Source organism: Enhydra lutris, unplaced genomic scaffold (assembly GCF_002288905.1).
Source record: "Enhydra lutris kenyoni isolate GAN:26980312 unplaced genomic scaffold, ASM228890v2 scaffoldscaffold53, whole genome shotgun sequence".
Classification (NCBI taxonomy): domain Eukaryota; kingdom Metazoa; phylum Chordata; class Mammalia; order Carnivora; family Mustelidae; genus Enhydra; species Enhydra lutris.
In genome coordinates this window covers 3,707,541-3,726,692 of record NW_019154137.1, presented here as the reverse complement: position 1 = coordinate 3,726,692, position 19,152 = coordinate 3,707,541, and the positions used below count along the sequence as shown (strand labels likewise).

The 19,152-nt window shown below is 38.9% G+C and overlaps 2 protein-coding genes across 2 annotated transcripts in view; one reads left to right on the top strand and one right to left on the bottom strand.

Moving 5' to 3' along the window:
- Positions 1-4,139, top strand: part of LOC111157314 (cullin 4B) — a 37,743-nt gene extending 33,604 nt beyond the window's left edge. Inside the window, exon 21 of the mRNA XM_022518619.1 lies at positions 1,872-4,139. Coding sequence (XP_022374327.1) covers positions 1,872-1,967 — 96 coding nt within the window. The 3' untranslated portion in view covers positions 1,968-4,139. The remainder of the gene's footprint in view (positions 1-1,871) is intronic.
- LOC111157223 (MCTS1, re-initiation and release factor) overlaps positions 1-19,152 on the bottom strand; it is a 110,689-nt gene that overhangs the window by 78,017 nt on the left and 13,520 nt on the right. The window lies entirely within an intron of this gene.

Here is a 19,152-nt window from a genome sequence, read left to right as displayed (position 1 = left end):
TTGAGCTTTGTGATTTTTGTTACTTTTTTTCTTTTTGAAATACCTTGAAATTTTGACGGGTTTGGTTACTTTAATCTTCTGTCTAGTTAGCTTATGTAAGTGTTCATTAAAAACTCTCTACAGATAATTAGCCATCAGGCATCTTTTTGAAAAGTTTAGCAGTTGTTCTGGCAACCTGAAATTGGTCATTTCAATATAAATGTCCAATAATAAAGAGGTTTAGACAGTGTGGTGTTTTATTGGTCCGTTTTCCAAGTGTTTCTTAAGAAGGTTCCCAAACTTTTGTGATGATAAGTACTTTGTAGAGTTTGGATAGACTCTTGGCTCTTTAGGTTCTCAGGAGCTTTGGGCTTAGGTAAATCACTTCACCATGTTTTGTGAAATGGGGATGATAATAGTACTTACCTCATAGGTTCATTGTGAGGCTTAAATGAGATACGATCTATGTACAAAACTTAGCACTGGGCCTGGCATAGTAAGAGCTTGTTAATGCTAATAAGGCAGGCTTTCTGTCTTCTCCAAACCTAGTACTGCCTTCTCATTACCACACTCTTAGCATTATGTTCTGCCTTAAACCCTTTCACTTTCAGCCAAAGAGGTCACTGAGGCAGTTAAAGGATCAGTATAATAAATACTGGTTTTTAGGGGCACCTGGGTGGCTCAGTGGGTTAAGGCCTCTGCCTTCAGCTCAGGTCATGATCCCAGGGTCCTGGGATCGAGCCTCGCATTAGGCTCTCTGCTCAGCAGGGGAGCCTGCTTCCTCCCCTCTCTCTCTCTGCCTGCTTCTCTGCCTACTTGAGATCTCTGTCAAATAAATAAAATCTTTTTAAAAATTTAATAAATAAATAAATAAATAAATAAATAAATTTTGGTTTTTGACCGCCCCATCAAACTACTTTTGCTCTTTACTCTTCTCGAATCAAGTGGCATTTTACACTATGAAAAACTCTATCAGCAAGATTATATTCTTTTTATAGGCTACATGTAAAAGACGGTGAAATTTTGTCTTCTAAGAGCTATGAATGCAATCATGAGAACAAGTTAGAAGTTTTCAACCACAAGTAGGATTCAGAAATCCACACTTATAGTAGGTAACAGGTAAAACTTAAATACAATTAAACCTGAAATACCAAGACCTAAACTATGAGGTAATTCACCTATCAGACCGTTTGTTGTAGCATTCTTGTAAATAGTGTTTTCTATAGTACAGTTTTTATCTTAATTTATAAAAATGCAACCTGACTTTGCGAACTAGCTTTTGCCCAAATTTAGGGCCTACTTATCTTCTCAAACTCTCTCGGTAAAACTAAATAGCAATTCTGTTTTTCCGAATTATGATGTATTTATTCCTTGTGCGAAGTTATGATTAAGTTAGTCTTTTGTATTTGTGCAGAGAAGAGCTGGTTCTCAAAAGACCTCTTTTTTTTTAAGATTTTTTTTTTTAGATTTTGTTTATTTACTTGACAGAGATCACAAGTAGGCAGAGAGGCAGGCAGAGAGAGAAGGGGAAGCAGGCTCCCCACTGAGCAGAGAGCCCGATGCGGGGCTCGATCCCAGAACCCTGGTCATGACCTGAGCCGAAGGCAGAGGCTTTAACCCACTGAGCCACCCAGGCGCCCCTCAAAAGACCTCTTTAAGATAGAAAGTAACAAAGTATTGTGTAATGATATGACAAGATGTGACAGTATATGTATAGTATAAAAACATTTCTTAATCTGGTTTTATTTTCATTATACTTTCTCTTTAAAAAAATAGGGAGATTAAATACATTCAGTCAGTGAGCCCAAACTTCTTTTTTTTTTAATGGGGTATTGGTACATGGCTTGAGCCTATGTATAAGGTTTACACTGAAAATTTGCCTTCTCTTACAGCCTGCTGATCTTAAGAAGAGAATAGAATCCTTAATTGACCGGGATTACATGGAAAGAGATAAAGAAAATCCAAACCAGTACAATTATATCGCATAAAACCTTGGCCTCCAAATATTTGGTATCATACACAGTAGCCAGTGGATAAACTAACCTGTTGATCCTATATTGTTTGACTTCTTTTATACTACCAATGACCAAATGAAGCAGTGTAATGGGAATAGTTGAGTCGACTTTTTCAGTGGTTAACATGCCCATTTAAAGAGTTAATACTTAACCTTTAAGAAGAATGTTGTTGAACTCTTTGCATGTTATTTAGTATGATGTGCAGAAAATTCTTAAGAAAGTACCTGGTCTTCATGATTCCTCTTTGGAACTGGGGAAGAGGTCCAATGGCTATTAAAAAAGGAGGGGGGGTTCTTATACACCATTAATTATGAAGCAAAGGGTTTATTTGCTTAAAATGTCATTTAAAGATACTTAAACTGCATGCAAACTTTATTTACTGTACAGAGTTCTGGATGTATTTATCAAATAGAAAAACCACCCTGGACTTGGTTGTTCACCTGTTTTGTGATTTCCCTTGAAAAGAAAAATAAGTTGTCATAGCTATTGATATTTTACTAAGTAATGTTCTGTTACACTGAAAGGGTTGTTTTAAAAAAAAAACTTATTTGGAAACAAGTTTTCAAGTAGAGGGACAGTTGCTTACATAATCTCTTGTATATGCACATCCTAAGATGTTCTGTTTGTGACCATGGGATGTGTGTATATGGCTTAGCCCTGTTTACTGTTCTGATTAACAGGTACTTATAAAAATAGCTGAAATAGAAAATTGCTGATCAGCTGTACTAGAAGAACATGGTAGGAGAGAAAAACCCAACTCTTGATACTAAAAATGAAAACAATATGAATATTGCAAAAGAGACCAAAACCCATGTGTTTTGTAAATTTTAATAAGAGCAAAAATTCATCAACTAGTTTTCAATTTCCTTTAGACTTTAATGTTGTTTGGACAGTTTTATCTTCAACTTGGACCAATTATTAGATTGTTACAGGCTTCCTAGGATTTAGCATTCCTGTTTTCTTTACCAAAGTTTTTTTGGGAAGCACCCCAACTCTCCGTTTTGCTAAATAAACCTTTCATCCTTCTAACTTCCTAAAGACATAGATGTAAAGGTCTTCCTTTATTTTCACCATACACCCCCTAGTTGGGAATTTCAAAATCTGTATTATGCTGACCTTACTCCTTTCAAAATTTCTTGAAGAGTTCTCATAGCCACTGGACATCTGCTTTTCAGGGGAATGTCCTAGGATTGTTCATACATAGAAAAGAGCAAAAGTATTGTTACTCAAATTTGTAATGTGAGTAAAAAGGCTTCTCTTTAGCATCCGTGGGGTGTTGGTTGGTTGGTTGGTTTTTGTGGGTTTGGTGGTTGGGTTGCTTTGTTTTGGTTTTTTGCTTCCTTGTTTTTCCTTGAAGGGAACTGATCTTGGAGGAGAAGCAGAAAATTTTGTTTGGATTTTTTAAAAATCAGAATTGCTTTGATGCTTTTGGCAGCAGTATGTTCTTGACTGTTTGGAAGCGTCTGGAAGAATATCTAGGTCCTCACCGTCGACTGAGGAGACTTGGCTCTTGTGTTTACTGTTGATTGTTTTCTTGAATTCTCAAGATCTGTGACCAGCTGTTATAAAAAAAAGTTGCCCGTTTCTCTCATTGCATCAACTTGCACACTGTTAACAATATGTGGTATTTAGAATGCCTTCCTAATTCTTTCTTAGCAGTCATTGCCTCTATTTTCTCAGCTTCTCCCTGGTTTCCTTGCATGAACTCATCGGACAAGGAAATGCAGCTATTCTGTTTGTCCTCTCTCTACACCGGACCATTTATGTCCATGTCCTAACTCATCCCTGATGGTCTCTGAGATATATAGACTATTCCACAAGACTCAATAGTTACTCTTAAGGCATTTTTAGGTAGAATTGGTCCCTATTAGGAGGAGACTCTTGGTGTCACTTTTGTTATCTTGAAAGCTGGTCCCTTCCCTGAGGCTCTTAATTTTTTGAAAACTTGATGCTGTTTCAACTGAAAAATTGGCAAGAATTTTAAAAACAAGTTGAGGGGAGCTGTTTAAGACATTGAAAAGTAATTGCAAACAACATTGGGTAATTGTGACTTTCAGTTGTTCTGTATCAGTTAAATTTTTGTGCTCTTTTCCCTGTGTACGTGGTGGTTCTATTTTTCTCCAATAAAACTTTTATTTAAAAAAAGTTTCTAGAGAAGATCTTTAAAATTCAAGCATTTTAAGAAAGTTGTGAAACCATAGAACTTTAAATCTTCCTAATGATTTTAGTGAATTCACATCTGTCAGTTTTGTTATTTTAAAAATTTCTCTTTTTTATTTTTGTGGTGGTTTGGTGATAATGCTATAGGAGTATGGAGGAGGGTATTGGTAAAGGGTGAGTAAAATTCCCAGGAGTTCTCAAGGTGAGTATCCATTCTTAAATGTCATATTTTAGAAAAATCAAGTGCAAGTATAAACACTGTTTCATTCGAATTTTATTCATTCGAATATTCAAAAGTCAAATAGTTTCTATAAAGTTAATGTGAAACTAGATGTACATTGAGGGAAGAATAAAAGGTTAAGTACTTTTATTTCAGTAATGGCACTTGATCTTCCTTTTCTATTAATATGACTTCTGAGCGATAGACTCTCATTGTAAGAGGCACATCAAGGACCTTACCAAGCCAGGAATCAAGAAGCTTTTTTAACCCAGTTCCTGAGTCTTTTGAAGTCTTACCATGATGTCTAGCCATACTCTGGAAAATTCTTAACCTTGTACATGTGTGTACAGTTCTCAGGAAATCAGTTTATTCTACTTAGACATCTGGGTCTCAAGATTTTCAGAAGCTTCTTTTTTAATCTTTGTATCCATAATGTTTTTTTACATTAGCTGTTTTTTTGTTTGTTTTAATGACCATTCTGTTTAATGCTGTGAACGGCAGGAAGTGTTATAAACATGTTCTGTCATCTACATAAATTTGCCAAAACCTACTGTTCATTAAAAAGAAAAGAACAGTACTAATGGCACGCATAATTATGCTTTATATGGTATCCTTGCTAATGCTTCATTAATCAGTACAAGTTTCCTACAAAAATTTGCTTTATATTTGAATAATGAAAAAATTTGTTCACCTGGAAACACTTGATTCAAATATAACATTTTGTTCAATTATTTTCCTAGCTATTATAAATAGGTATTTCTTTTTTTGAACAGACATGTAGTATACTTTTATATTTAACAATCCCTAGGGGCCCCTGCCTGGCTCAGTCAGTAAAGCATGCAGCTCTTGATTTCTGGGTCGTGAGTTCAAGCCCTATACTGGGTGTGGAGCCTACTTTAAAAAAAGTTCTTTTTAAATATACTACAGAAAAAACCCCAATCCCTAGAATTTACATCTAGCATAGTAAAAAAAACAAAACAAAACTAACCTTTCTTTTGTAGAACCTTTTTTTTTTTTTTTGAGATTTTATTTGAGAGAGGATGAGCAGGGGGAGGGGCAGAGGGAGAGGGCGAAGCAGGCTCCCCACTGCATGGGAAGCCCCACACAGGGCTCCATCCCAGGACCCTGGATCATGACCTAAGCTGAAGGCAGACATTTAACTGACTGAGCCACCCAGATGTCCCGTGTAGAAATTTTTTATTTGATACAGAATATAATATGCTGTGGAGACACATTAGAATGTAATAGTTCTATAGCTATAAAAACATCTCCCTCATAACTTCTAATTCTTTCTTTTTTGGGGGGGGTGGGAGATGCGGAGGGAGGAGTGAGACAATCTTAGGCAGGCTTCACACCCAGCATGGAAACAACATGGGGCTCAATCTCACAAACCTGAGATCATGATCTGAGCCAAAAGCAAAAGTCAAATGCTTAACTGACTGAACCACTCATGTGCCCCATAACCTCTAATTGTAATAAAAATTTTTAAAACCTTTTCTTTAATTAAAAAAGTTTATAAATTACACAATAAAATTTTCCATTTTAACCATTTTAAAAATTTTTATTTGTCAGAGAGGGAGAACACGAGCTGGAGGAGGGGCAGAGGGAAAAGCAGGAACCTGATGGGGGACTCCATCCCAGAACCCTGGGATCATGACCTGAGCCGAAGGCAGACGCTTAACTAACTGAGCCACCCAGGCGCCCCAGGGAGAGAGAATCTTAAGCAGGCTCCACACGAAGCACAGAGTACAACACGGGACTAGATCTCAATCCTGAGATCATGATCTAAGGCGAAATCAAGTCAGATGTTTACGTGACTGAGCCACCCAGGAGCCCCAGTGTCTTTACATTTTTAAACCACTTATTTTAGGTCTTTAAGAAATTTCTTTCAATAGGGGCTCCTGGGTGGCTCAGTTGGTAGGGCGTCCAACTCTTGGTTTCAGCTCAGGTCCTGATCTCATGGGATCGGGCCCTGGGTGGGGTTCTGTGCACAGCAGGCAATGTGCTTGAAGTCCCTTTGCCCCTCCCCTGGTTCATGTGCGCCCCCGTGCTTTCTCTCTACAGTGAATGAATCTTTTTAAAAAAAATTTTTTTCAGTGATATTTTGTACTTTTCACCATATAAGTCTTTTAAATCATCCTGGCTAAATGTATTCTATGAATTTTGTTCTTTTCGGCTCTGTTATAAATGGAATTGTTTTCTTAATTTACTTTTCAGATTGTTCATTGCTAGCATATGCAGTTTTTGGAAGATTTTATTTGAGAGAGCGAGCGAGAGAGGAGGAGCGGGGTGGGGGGGCAAAGGAAGGAGGAGAAGCAGACTCCCTACTAAGCACCAGACGCAGGGCTCGGCATGGGCTTGATCCCGGGACTCTGGAATCATGACCTGAGCCGAAGGGAGAGGCTTTAACCCACTGAGCCACCCAGGCTCCCTGGTGTATAATTCTTTTAATACGTTACTTAATTTGGTTTGCCTAGTAATTTTGATGATTTTCTTAAAAGATTTTATTCATTTGGGGGTCACCTGTGTGGCTCAGTGGGTTGAGCCTCTGCTTTCAGCTCGGGTTATGATCTCTCAGGGTCCTGGAATCGAGTCCCACATTGGGCTCTCTGCTGAGCAGGGAACCTACTCCCCCCGCCCCACCTGCCTCTCTCTGCCTACTTGTGATCTCTGTCAAGTAAATAAACAAAATCTTTTTTTAAAATAAAGATTTTATTTATTTGACAGAGAGCAAGAGCATAAGCAGGGGGAGTGGCAAAGGGAGAGGGAGAAGCAGGTTCTGCGCTGAGCAGGGAGCCTGATGTGGGAGTCAATCCCAGAACCCCTTGATTATGACCTGAGCCGCAGGCAGATGCTTAACCGACTAAACCACCCAGGAGCCCATTGATAAGGATTTTTGCATTATATATTCATAAGGGATATTGACTGGTCTGTAGTAGTCTTGTGTCTTTGGCTTTTCTCTCAATAGAAGGAGTTACAAAGTGTTATTTCCTCTTCTATTTTTGGAAGACTTTGAGAAGGATTGGTGTTAATTCAATGCTTAATAGAATTCACCAGTGGAGCCGTCTGGTCCTGAGCTTTTCTCTAAGGGGAAATTTTTAATTATTCAGTCTCTTTGCTTATAGATCTTTCAGGTTTTCTATTTCTTCTTGAGTCATTTTTAGTATTTTGTTTCTAGGAATTTGTTGATTTTATCTTGGTTATCCAATGCATTGGTGTACAGTTGTTCATAGCATTTTTTTCATCCTTTTCGTTTCTGTAAGGTTGGTAGTAATGTCCTACCTTCATTTCTGATTTTTAGCAATTGGAGCTTACTCTCTTTTTCTTAGTTTAGCTAAAGGCTTATCTGTTTTGTTGATCTTTTCAAAGAGCCAACTTTTGACTTTGTTGCTTTTCTCCTTTGTTTTTCTGTTCTTTGGTTATTTCCACTCTAATCTCTATTATTTACTTCCCTCTGCTAGCTCTGAGTTTAGTTTGCTCCTCTTTTTCTAGTTTTTTAAGGTATAAAAGTTAGCTTATTGATTTGAAATTTTTTTTTTAGATTTTATTTATTTCACATACAGAGATCACAAGTAGGCAGAGAAGTAGGCAGAGAGAGAGAGGAAGAAGCAAGCTTCTTGCAGAGCAGGGAGCCTGATGTGGGGCTTGATCCCAGGACTCTGGGATCATGACCTGAGCTGAAGGCAGAGGCTTTAACCCACTGAGCCACCCAGGTGCCCCTGATTTGAAATTTTTTAGTGTAGGCATTTACAGTTATGCATTCTCCTGTTGGCACTATTTTTGCTGTATCTCGTTAAGTTTTAATACAGTATTTTCATTTATCTCAGCACTTTCTAATTTCCATTGTGGTTTCTTTTTTGATATATTTGTAATTTAAGAGCGTGTTATGTAATTTTTACATATTGTGAACTATTCACTTCTGTTACTGATTTCTAGGTTTTTCATTGTGGTCAGAGAAGATCCTGTGTATGATTGAGTCTTTTTTTTTTATTTATTGAGACTTGTTTTGTGGCCTAACATAGATTTTTCCAGGAGAATGAATACTGCATGTGGACTTAAGAATGTACATAGTGTTTAAGTCCTGTTCTACTATTGACCTTCTTCTTGTATTCATATTGAAAGTGGGGTATTGAAGTCTTCAGCTGTTATCATAGAACTGTCTGTTTCTTCCTTCTATTCTTTAAATTTCTGCTTCATGTACGTTGGGACTCTGTTAGGTGTTTATATATATAGATTGTTCTGTCTTTTTGATGGATTGACCTTTAATATATATTATTGCTCTTTGTCTCTTGTACACTTTTTTACTTAAAAGTTTATTTTGTCTGATAGTAATAGAGCCACTCTAGCTCTCTTTTGGTTACTATTTGCATGCAATATCTTTATCCCTTTTTTCTCTTTCAACCTATTTATGTTTTGGGATCTAAAGCAAGTATCTTATAGACAGCCTATAGTTAATGTTTTTTTTAATCCATTTTTTCAATCTGCCTTTTTTGATTGGAGAGTTTAAGCCATTTGCATTTGAAGTAATGACTAATAAAACTGCCATTTTGCTATTTGTTTGCTATACATCTTACATCTTTTGTTTCTCAACACCTTTATTACTATCTTTTGTGTTTGAATGTTTTTTTGTAATGCATTTTTTTGGTTTTTTTTGTAATACATGTTTTTTTATTTAATACATCAATAAGTATTGATTTCCTTCTCATTCCTTTTTTCCCTGTCATTTTACTTATTTTCTTGGTGGTTAGGAGATTGCAGTTGACATCTTAAATTTACAACAAACTAATATGAATTGGTAACCGGCTTAGCTACAATGGGATACAGAAACTGTTCTATACAACTCTGCCCTCCTCCTTTGTGTGGTTATTTTCACAAATTCTATCTTTATACATTGTATGCCCGTTGACATAGAGGTAATATCTTTTATGTTTCCTAAATCAGTCTTAAGTAGCCAGTAAGGCATTAAGTTGAAAATAATTATCAAAGAGTGAGTTGTTTTCAGGTATTTAACTGTTTTGTGTTGATTAAAAGTCCCTGCTATACATAAAGGTATTTTCTTCTTCTATGTCAGAGTTATTTTTTCAAAGATTTTATTTAATTATTAGCACTTGCACGGGGGGCATGTGGGGAGAGGCAGAGGGAGAGAATCCAAAGCAGACTCCCTGTTGAACACAGAGCCCAATGTAGGGCTCGATCTCACAACCCCAAGATTATGACCTATGTGGAAACCAAGAGTAGGAAACCCAAATGACTGTGCCACCCAGGCACCCCAAAAGTTATTTTTTAAAACATTTTCCAGGGGCACCAGGTTGGCTCAGTTGGTTAAATGTCTGAATCTTGATCTCAGGTAAAGTATTGATATTGGGGTCGTGAGTTCAGACCCCACATTGGGCTCCACGCTGGGTGTAGAGCCTACTAAATAAATAAGTAGATAAATAGATAACTATAAATACATACATACACACACCCACACACACGCATAAATACCAAAACAAAACATTTGCCAGTTTTTATTAAGCACATCTATTTCACTGTTGATTTATTTAAATCATTGGTATGTTAATATCTTATGAAAACATTTTTAAAAGATAATTGTCTGAAAAAAATAATGGGAACTTCTTCACAGCGGTTAACATATTTAAAAGGGCAGTATGGAATTTGCTAGATTTTAAAAAAGATAACACCCCAAAAAAGCAAAGGCAAATTTCCCCAGAATCAGACCTACATGTCTGTCCTAAAACACTAGTTGCAATATGAGCTGTGGAGTTGGCATTTTTCAAAGATTTGTTTCTAATTACTCTTTGAGTTAAGGAGCTTTGATGATAGAGAAAGGTACCACAGACATTTCCCCCTTTTTGTCTGACTTTCATAAATATTCTTAAAATAGTTGATAACTCATAAAGTGTTTAGGAATATTAAGTATTCTGCTTAATATAATTTTTCATTTGATTATGTTAAGAGGAAATTAGATATACACGGGTCAAATGTTTATAGAGAAGAGTAGCATGAAAACCTCGAGGATCCTGAAGTGAGGTCCAGGGGGGCATCTGTTAGCCTTCTCCCTCGTCTCTTATGTAGGCAATAATAAACAGAGGGTCATCTCCTTCACAGCTGAAGTGGACTAGAAAAGTCAATTGTTCTGGACCAGTGTGTAGCATCCTACATGAAATAGATGATTAGGTTCTATCATCCAAGAATATGTATTTTGGAGATACCAGGTTCTGTCATAATACTAGAACATTCTGTTCACTTAATCCAATTTATCATTCCAAAGCAGATCATTAAAATGTGCTTTTTAGAAGTGAGTGGGATGCAAGAAGAAATGGTGATCACATTAATTGTTGAAATGTTCATGCATTCAAATAAACATGGACTAAAAGTAAAATGACTATTTTTGTTGGGGAAGGTAAAAATAAGATTGGCACTAAGCCACTAAACAAGCTAACAGAAGAGGGAAAGAGTTCGGGATATAAATGTAGTAAGGCCTCTGTTCAGAAGGAGGGACTCTCTTAAGTATGCATATTAAAATTAAAATTAAAGAACTCCTACTCCTAATTTACCAAAGAGGAATGAAAACTTATGTTTACACAAAAGCCTGTATGTAAATGCAGTAATTTTATTTATAATTACCAAAAACTTAAAGCAATCAAGCTGTCCCGCTGGTGAATAAAACAAGTGGTTGGTACCTACATGAATGGAATACTAATACTGCTTGGCAATTTAAAGGAACAAATTACTGGGGGACCTGGCTGGCTCAGGATGTTGATAGAGCGTATGATTCTTGATCTCAGGGTTGAGAGTTCAATTTGGCTGTAGAGCTTACTTAAATAAAAGGAACACACTATTAATACATTCAGTAATGTGGCTCTCCTATGCATTATGTTAAATGTAAAAAGCTAGAATCAAAAGGCTGCATATGGTATAATTCCTTCTACATTACATCGTGTAATACGCAAAACGAGGAGTAGAAAACAGAGTAATGATTAGCATGGGTTGGTGTGGGGAGAGGCACTTGACCACAAAGGGGACAGTAAGAGGGAATCTCAGGAGTCAACGGAACCATTTTGTATCTTAATTGTGGAGTTACATATTGTATTTGTTACAATGTGGAAGTATACACCAAAATGAACCTTACTGTGCATACATTACAAACTTTATAAGTAAAAACAGGAGACTCAAAAGTGAGCAAAGAGTATGAATAGGCTTTTCATAGAAGAGGAAGCCCCAGCAGCCAATGAATTTGAGATCAATCTAATCACAGGGACGCAAAATAAAACAGGTCCAATTTCACATGCATCAGATTGGCAAACATGGAGAAGTCTTGATACTAGATGACAGTTATCAGCAATGTAAACTTGATGGTGTTGATATAAATTGGCACAAACTACTTGGAAAAGTAACATGGTAGTGTTTTGTAAAGTCAAAGGTGCCCACATCTTAAAACTAAGCAATTCTTTTTTTTCCTTTAAGATTATTTATTTATTTGATAGAGAAACACAGGGAGAGAGGGAACACAAGCAGGGAGAGTGGGAGAAGCAGGCTCCCCACTGAGCAGGGAGCCTGATGTGGGGCTCGATCCCAGGACCCTGGGATCATGACCTGAGCTGAAGGCAAATGCTTAACTACTGAGCCACCCAGGCACCCCCATAAGTTTTATTTTTTTAAGTTTATTTTCTTTTAGTAATCTCTGTACCCAGTGTGGGGCTTGAACTCACAACCCTGAGATCAAGAGTCACATGCTCTTCTGACAGCTTGGTGCCCCCCCCATTTATATAAATTTTAAATAACTTATAAAAAGTAAATAATTAAAATTCCTTTTTTAAAAGTATAAATAATACTTTATAATGTTTAAGGGCTACACATAAACATGTGAACTAGTACATTTTGAAATTGCTTTAGAATGATAAACAGCACGTCCAGGACCGTGGTGATCTCCTGGGGAAGGGTGAAGGAGAATAAGGTAGAGGGGTACACAGAACTTGAATTCTATCTGTAGTCTTCTCTGAAAATATACAAACCCTATGATCAAGCATTCCACCTTCACATTGGAGAAACCTCCCAGTGAACGAGAAGACTGGTACGTGAATATTCTTAGCCGTTTCCAGCCAAGTTTGTTAACTAGGTTCTTCGAACATTCTGTATTGTTATTAATTTTTTGTCTTTAGTTTTAACCTATCAAAAATTGAGGAAGGAACGTTACAGTGCCCCACCTTTTATCTTGCTGTAGTGACCTTCTCAGTCCCAAACAATGCATTTTAAATTCTGTTTTGACTTACATTAGTAGAACTACTCAGGCTTTTGGCTAGTATTTGCTTGGTATATTTCTTCATTGCTTAACTGTCAGCCTTTCTGTGTTCTCATATTTTAGGAGTGTCTTTCCATTTTAGGGGGATTTTCCCTTTCTGCCCCTTATTTGACAACCTCCTTTAACTGGAATATTATATCCGTTTGCATCTCTGAGGTCACATTTTTTTGTATTTGTTTCTAACATCTTACTGGTTGCTGTCTATCTGTTCTAATTTCCTTTGCTTTTTCTCCTTTATCAGCTTAAAAAAAATTGAATTTTATTTTCTTATTCCATTTTCCCCCACTATTAATTTGGAGATTATACATTCTATCTCTGTTCTTTCATTGATGACCCTTGATATGTTAGCATGTATGTTTAACAAGTCTCAAGTTAATACCAGTTCTTCCAAATCATATGTGGATGTTAGAACACTTGAGATAATAATCATCTCTTTCCTAACTTACAAGGTAGTATCCAGTATTTTAGTTTTGTCCTCGTTTTTTAAATAAACACCAAATTAAAAGTCTGCTCAGACACCTCTTCCTCAATGAGGCCTACCATAGCCACTGTATTTAAAATATCAATTTACTTGTTTAATATGCATATGATATATTGTCTGTTTACTCCACTAGAGTAGAGTTTAAGCTCCATTAAGGCAGAGGCCTTTGTTTTGTTCCTTGATCATCTCAAACACTTAGAGCAGTGTCTAGCCATAATAGTGCATTTGTTGCCTGTGGCTGCTGTAAAAAAAATTACCACAAATTTGGTGACTTAAACTCACAGAAATTAATTCTCTCACAGTTAAATAGAGGCCAGAAGCTGGAAATCAGATTCACCGGGCTGAAACCAAAGTGTTGGCAAGCCACACACCCTGCAGAGGCTCTAAGGGAAAATCGGTTTCCTTGGCATTTCCAGTATTAGATACTTAAGTCGCATTCCTTGCAGTCCTTGGCTCTTGTCCCCTTCCTTCCATCTTCAAAGCTAGCAGCATAGCACCTTCTCTGACTCTGCTATCATACGGCTTTCTTCTCAGTAATCTCCCTCTGCCTCTCTCCCATAGGGACACTTGTGATGGCATTTTGGAACCACTCAGATAATTCAAAATAATCTCATCTCAAACTCCTTAATCTGACATGCAAAAACTCTTTTTACACATAAGGCGACATACATTTTAGGGATTTGGATGTTATGTTGGATAGACATTCAGTCTACCACAGTAGGTGATAAATACTTGCTGAATAACTGAACAAATTATTTTATATAATGTATAAAATATTTTATATTTATTGTATATATATCATATATATATATATACATTTGTATGTATATTTTAATATTTTTTTCTGACTTCATCTCAGGGGGAACTACTGTAGTTCTGTTTTTAAATTTTTGAGGAACCTCCATACTGTTTTCTGTATTGGCTGCACAAATTTACATTCCCACCAACAATGCAGGCTGGTTCCCTGTTCGCCACATCCTCCCCAACACTTGTTATCCCTTGTCTTTCTGATGATAGTCCTATTAGATATTAGATAACTCCTTGTGGTTTGGATTTGCATTTCCCTGATCACTGGTGATGTTGAGCGCCTTTTTGTGTACCTGTTGGCCACTCGTATGTCTTTGGAAAAATGTCTGTTCAGTTCTTCCGCCCATTTTTTTAATTACATTGTTTGGTTTTGGTGTTTGCTTACTGAGTTGTATGAGTTTTTATATATTTTGGATATATTAACCCCTTCTTAGATGTGTGATTTGCAAATATCTTCTCCCACTCAGTAGGTCACCTTTTCATTTTGTTGCTGGTTTCCTTTGCTGTGCAGAAGCTTTTTAGTTTGATGTGGTCCCATTTGTTTACTTTTATTTTCTTGCTTTTGCCTATCTTCCAAGTCTCTACTTCATTTTTTAAACATGTGGAATACAGTTATAACTGTTTTAATATTCTTCTCTGCTAATTCTAACATTTCTGCTTTGTTTTTGATAAATTGATTATTCTCATTATGGCTTGTATTTACTTGACTCATTTATGATTTCGATTGGATACCAGGCACTGTCATTTTCATTATGTTGGGTCTTGAATCTTTTTGTATTCCTATAAATCTTCTTGAGCTTCTTGGTAGTATTCTGCACTACTCAGGCAAGACCTAGCTGTACTCTACGTGATGCCCTATAAATCATGAGCTTGTTCCATTCCGGCTGGTGGGATCAGGCACCGTTTCTGGCCTTATGTGTGCACCAGGCACTGTGTCCTCTAATTCTTTCAGATGGTTCTTCCCCTGTCCCTGGTAGTTTTCTCACGTGAATGCACTGCTTAGTATTCCTCTTTAAAATTTTATTTATTTATTAGAATGAGAGAGAGAGCACAAGAGGGGGTAAGGTCAGAGGGAGAAGCAACTCTCCAGTGAGCGGGGAGCCCGATGCGGGACTCGATCCTGAGACTCCAAGATCATGACTTGAGCTGAAGGCAGTCGCTTAATCAACTGAGCCCCCCGGGCGCCCGCTGCTTAGTACTCTGCTGAATATTTGAGGGACACCATCTGCAGATCTTTGGAGTTCTCCCTCTGTGCAGTTCTCTCCTCTCTGCTCTTCTTTCTTACGTGCTCTAGCTGCCTTGGTGTCTCCAGACGCTCAGCCATGTCTCCCTAATTCAGGAAGTCTGCCAGGCTGTCTCGGTGCCCCCTCCCTGGTAAATAGGAACAGCTTCACAAACTGGTAGCCCAAGCAAGTGGCACAGGGCCGCAAACCCCAAAGGGCCTGTGTTTGGATTTAATGCTCTGTCTACGGCCATACCACCCTGAACGCGCCCGATCTCCTCTGGATTTAGTGCTCTGTGGTCACCATCTTGAAATTCCTTATAATTTTATCTTTGAATGTGTGTTTTGTAAGTGAAGGCCCATGGGACTGCAGCGCGTGCACTAGAGGCTTGGGACCGGGGTTCACACATGGCCCTCTTCCCCTCTGTCTCATTGCTTCTCTGGGACAGGTGCCCTCACCCTCTGGCACCTCAGCCTCCCCCTCTCTTCCCTTGCCCAGCAACTAATGCCACCCTCTTGTCTCCAGTGGGGACGGGCCTGGGCACAGAGAGAGTCAGAATTAGGTGTCTGTCTCTGTGGTGTATCAGGGCAGGGCATGGTGGTGACCATTGTGTCGCAGGTCGGCAGCCCGCAGTACATTCAGCAGAAGATTCCGCAGGGATAAACCTCTTGCCTCCTTTTATCCAGGTTCCAAATCATCCTGGCCCAGAGTTTTCAGTACCCCTGGGGGCTACTCATCCACAGTCGTTGGGGGTGTCAGATTTATGGGAAGTGCAAATTCCTTGCTCATCTTCCCTGGGGCAGCGATACGGCAGCTGGCGTGAGGGAGTAGCCAGCAGCGGGTGTGCACTAAGCACGTGTGTCATGCCTTGTCAGAGGGCATGGCTTCTGGGCACCTCTGAGGGTCTGCATTTGCCCTCAAAGGGTCTCGTGCCTGAGGAATGCAACAATAAATAGCACTTAAAAAAAATCACCATGACAGGGACGCCTGGGTGGCTCATTCGGTTAAGTGTCTACCTTCGGCTTCAGTCATGATCCTGGTGTCCCGGGATCCAGTCCCGCGTGGGGCTCCTTGCTCAGCCGGGAGCCTGCTTCTCCCTCTGCCTGCTGCTCCCTCTGCTTGTGTGCTCTCTCTCTCTGACAAATAAAGAAAATCTTTTTAGGGGCACCTGGGTGGCTCAGTAGATTAAGCCTCTGCCTTTGGCTCAGGTCATGATCTCAGGTCATGATCTCAGGGTCCTGGGATCGAGCCCTGTATCGGGCTCTCTGCTTGTCAGGGAGCCTGCTTCCCCCCTCTCCCCTCTCTGCCTGCCTCTCTGTCTACTTGTGATCTTTCTGTCAAATAAATAAATAAAAACAAAAAAAATCTTTTTAAAAAATCATGACAGCATGAGCGACTGGGAGAAAGGGAAACTTCTTCCCTGCCTTTTGAATAAGGACCCCCTACTTTTTTTCTTAAGATTTTATTAATTTATTTGTCAGAGAGAAGGCACAAGCAGGGGAGCAGCAAGCAGAGGGAGAAGCAGACTCCCCACTGAGTAGAGAGGCAGCGCTCCATCACAGGACCCCGGGATCATGACCTGAGCCGAAGGCAGACGCTTAACGACTGAGCCACCCAGGCGACCCAGGCCTCTATTTTTTTTGTTTGTACTGAACCCCCCAACTTTTGTATCCAGCCTGGGTTGGGGGGTACACCTTACTTTTTAACCATTTTTCAGGGATCACTTTTCCTACATTGCCTGATGGGTCCTAGAAAACTATTGTTTGATGCATTTTCTATATATTTTTTTTCTTGGTTGGTTCAGGCAAAGGGTAAATCCCAAGGGTTGTTACTCCCTCTCGGATGGAGGCAGAAGTCCTCTACATTTTCATACATTTATCTTTGTGTACTTGGCATCAGTGTTATGCAACTGCTTTAGAAAATGTTTAATATTAGATTAATGGCAAGCTAAAGTCAATAGTAATATTTGGAATCCACAGGGATAAACACACATATACATTAGAAAGGGAGAGGTCCAATCTTATTAAAATTCAAAACCTATAATTCCCAGGGAAATCATTTCAGGAAATTTGACCAGAATCTGTCCTCAGGTTTTAATATCTCCCCTAGCACCCTAGCCTGTCCCAGCCAGCCCTGGGTTCCAAGATAGCACGTGAAGAGTTAATCCTCAAATGGGTCATTCTGTTCAACTTCCCTAAAGATCCATGGGACAAGATGTAATTAGTCCTACAAGACCATTTGCCCAAACCAATTGTCCAAAGGCCTAATCCAGAACATAGTGTTTTGAAAGGACACGCATAACCTATCATGTCCCACACAGTCTGGCCAGGATTGCATTTGAAGAGTCAAAGTCAGCAATGGGCAATTTCCACTGAGCAGATTAGGAATGTTGCCAAAAAGCCAGGGAAGTACCTAGCAGCTCTGGAACAAAATCCAAGGGCTAGAGCCAGTGCTGCTGGTTCCCTCCCTCATCCCACCAAGAGAGCAGGCCCACCCCGTTCCCACCTCTCCCCAGGTGTTTACTCTCTGGTCACTAAGAAAGTCCAACCCATGTAAAGGTTTTTTTGTTTGTTTGTTTTTTAAAGATTTTATTTATTTGTCAGAGAGAGAGCGCACACAAGCAGGCTAGGACCCCGGGATCCTGACCCAAGCCAAAGACAGAGCTTAACTGACTAAGCCCCCCAGGGGTCCCCCTTGTAAAAGTTCTGACCATTAACCTTTAACCAGCGAAGTAAAAGTACAGTGATTTGAGACAGAAGATCTGAGTTCTGGGCTTTACTGTTTTCATTCAAGTAGGGGGGGGGGATAATTTTCTTACTTTCCTTTACATGCTTGTTGTAAGGATGAACTTAAGGGGGGCAGGTTGATATAGTGTAAGGAGCATGTTGGAATCCAACAAAATGATGCTTCCAATTCCAGGATAAACACTTCATAGTTGTGTGACTTTGGGGAAGTTACTTAACCTTTAAGCATCCTAGTTTCCTAATCTAGGAGATAATAATATCAGTCTCACAGAGACATTGTGAGGATTAAATAAGATAATGTTAAGAAGTGCCTGACCTCTAATGGGCACTCAAAAAATGGTAATATATTCCAAAATCTAGATGATAATATTTTGTAAAATCCTATACAGATGGAGCAAGGGGATACACAATGGGAGGGATTCACTGACTTTTTTCTTTTTAAGAGAATGCGACCCTTCTTTATATAGATCGATTATCCTGGCTTTTTGCTATAACATCTTTAAATACAAGATTTCACAATAATCATTTTCAGAGAAGCTTGGGATGGTAACGTTTCATAAAAGGATTGAAAAAAGACTTGGAAGGCGGGCAAAGACCTTTAGCTCTACCCACATCCCAAAATAAGGTGCTCTGGGAATGAGCCTAGGACATTTATTTCCTCAGTTGAGATAGATGGTTCTTCTTGATTTTTTTTTTTTGGAGGCGGGGGAGTCCTTCATAAGCAAAGCATACTTCACATGTTGTATGATCTTGTATTTACCCAACAGAATGTTCACTAGTCAGGGCGCCTGGGTGGCTCAGTTGGTTGAATGTTCAACTAGATCTTGGCTCCGGTCTTAATCTCAGGGTCATTGGTTCAAACCTCATGTTGAACTCCATGCTGGGTGTGGAGCCTATTTAAAAAAAAAAAAAAAGAATGTTCACTACTCTTTATGTAGATTTTTGTGCAACCCTGGTAACTTTCACATTCTAGTTTCATTTCATTCTAGTTTCATTTCATTTCATTTTATAACCCTACATCGCTTCTTACTGGAACTTTCAACACTCCCACTGCTTTTGTATGTATCAGATATATACATTAATAATGTTCATTAAGGGGCGCCTGGGTGGCTCAGTAGGTTAAAGCCTCTGCCTTCGGCTCGGGTCATGATCCCAAGTCTTGGGATGGAGCCCTGCATGGGGCTCTCTACTCAGCAGGGAGCCTGCTTCCTCCCCTCC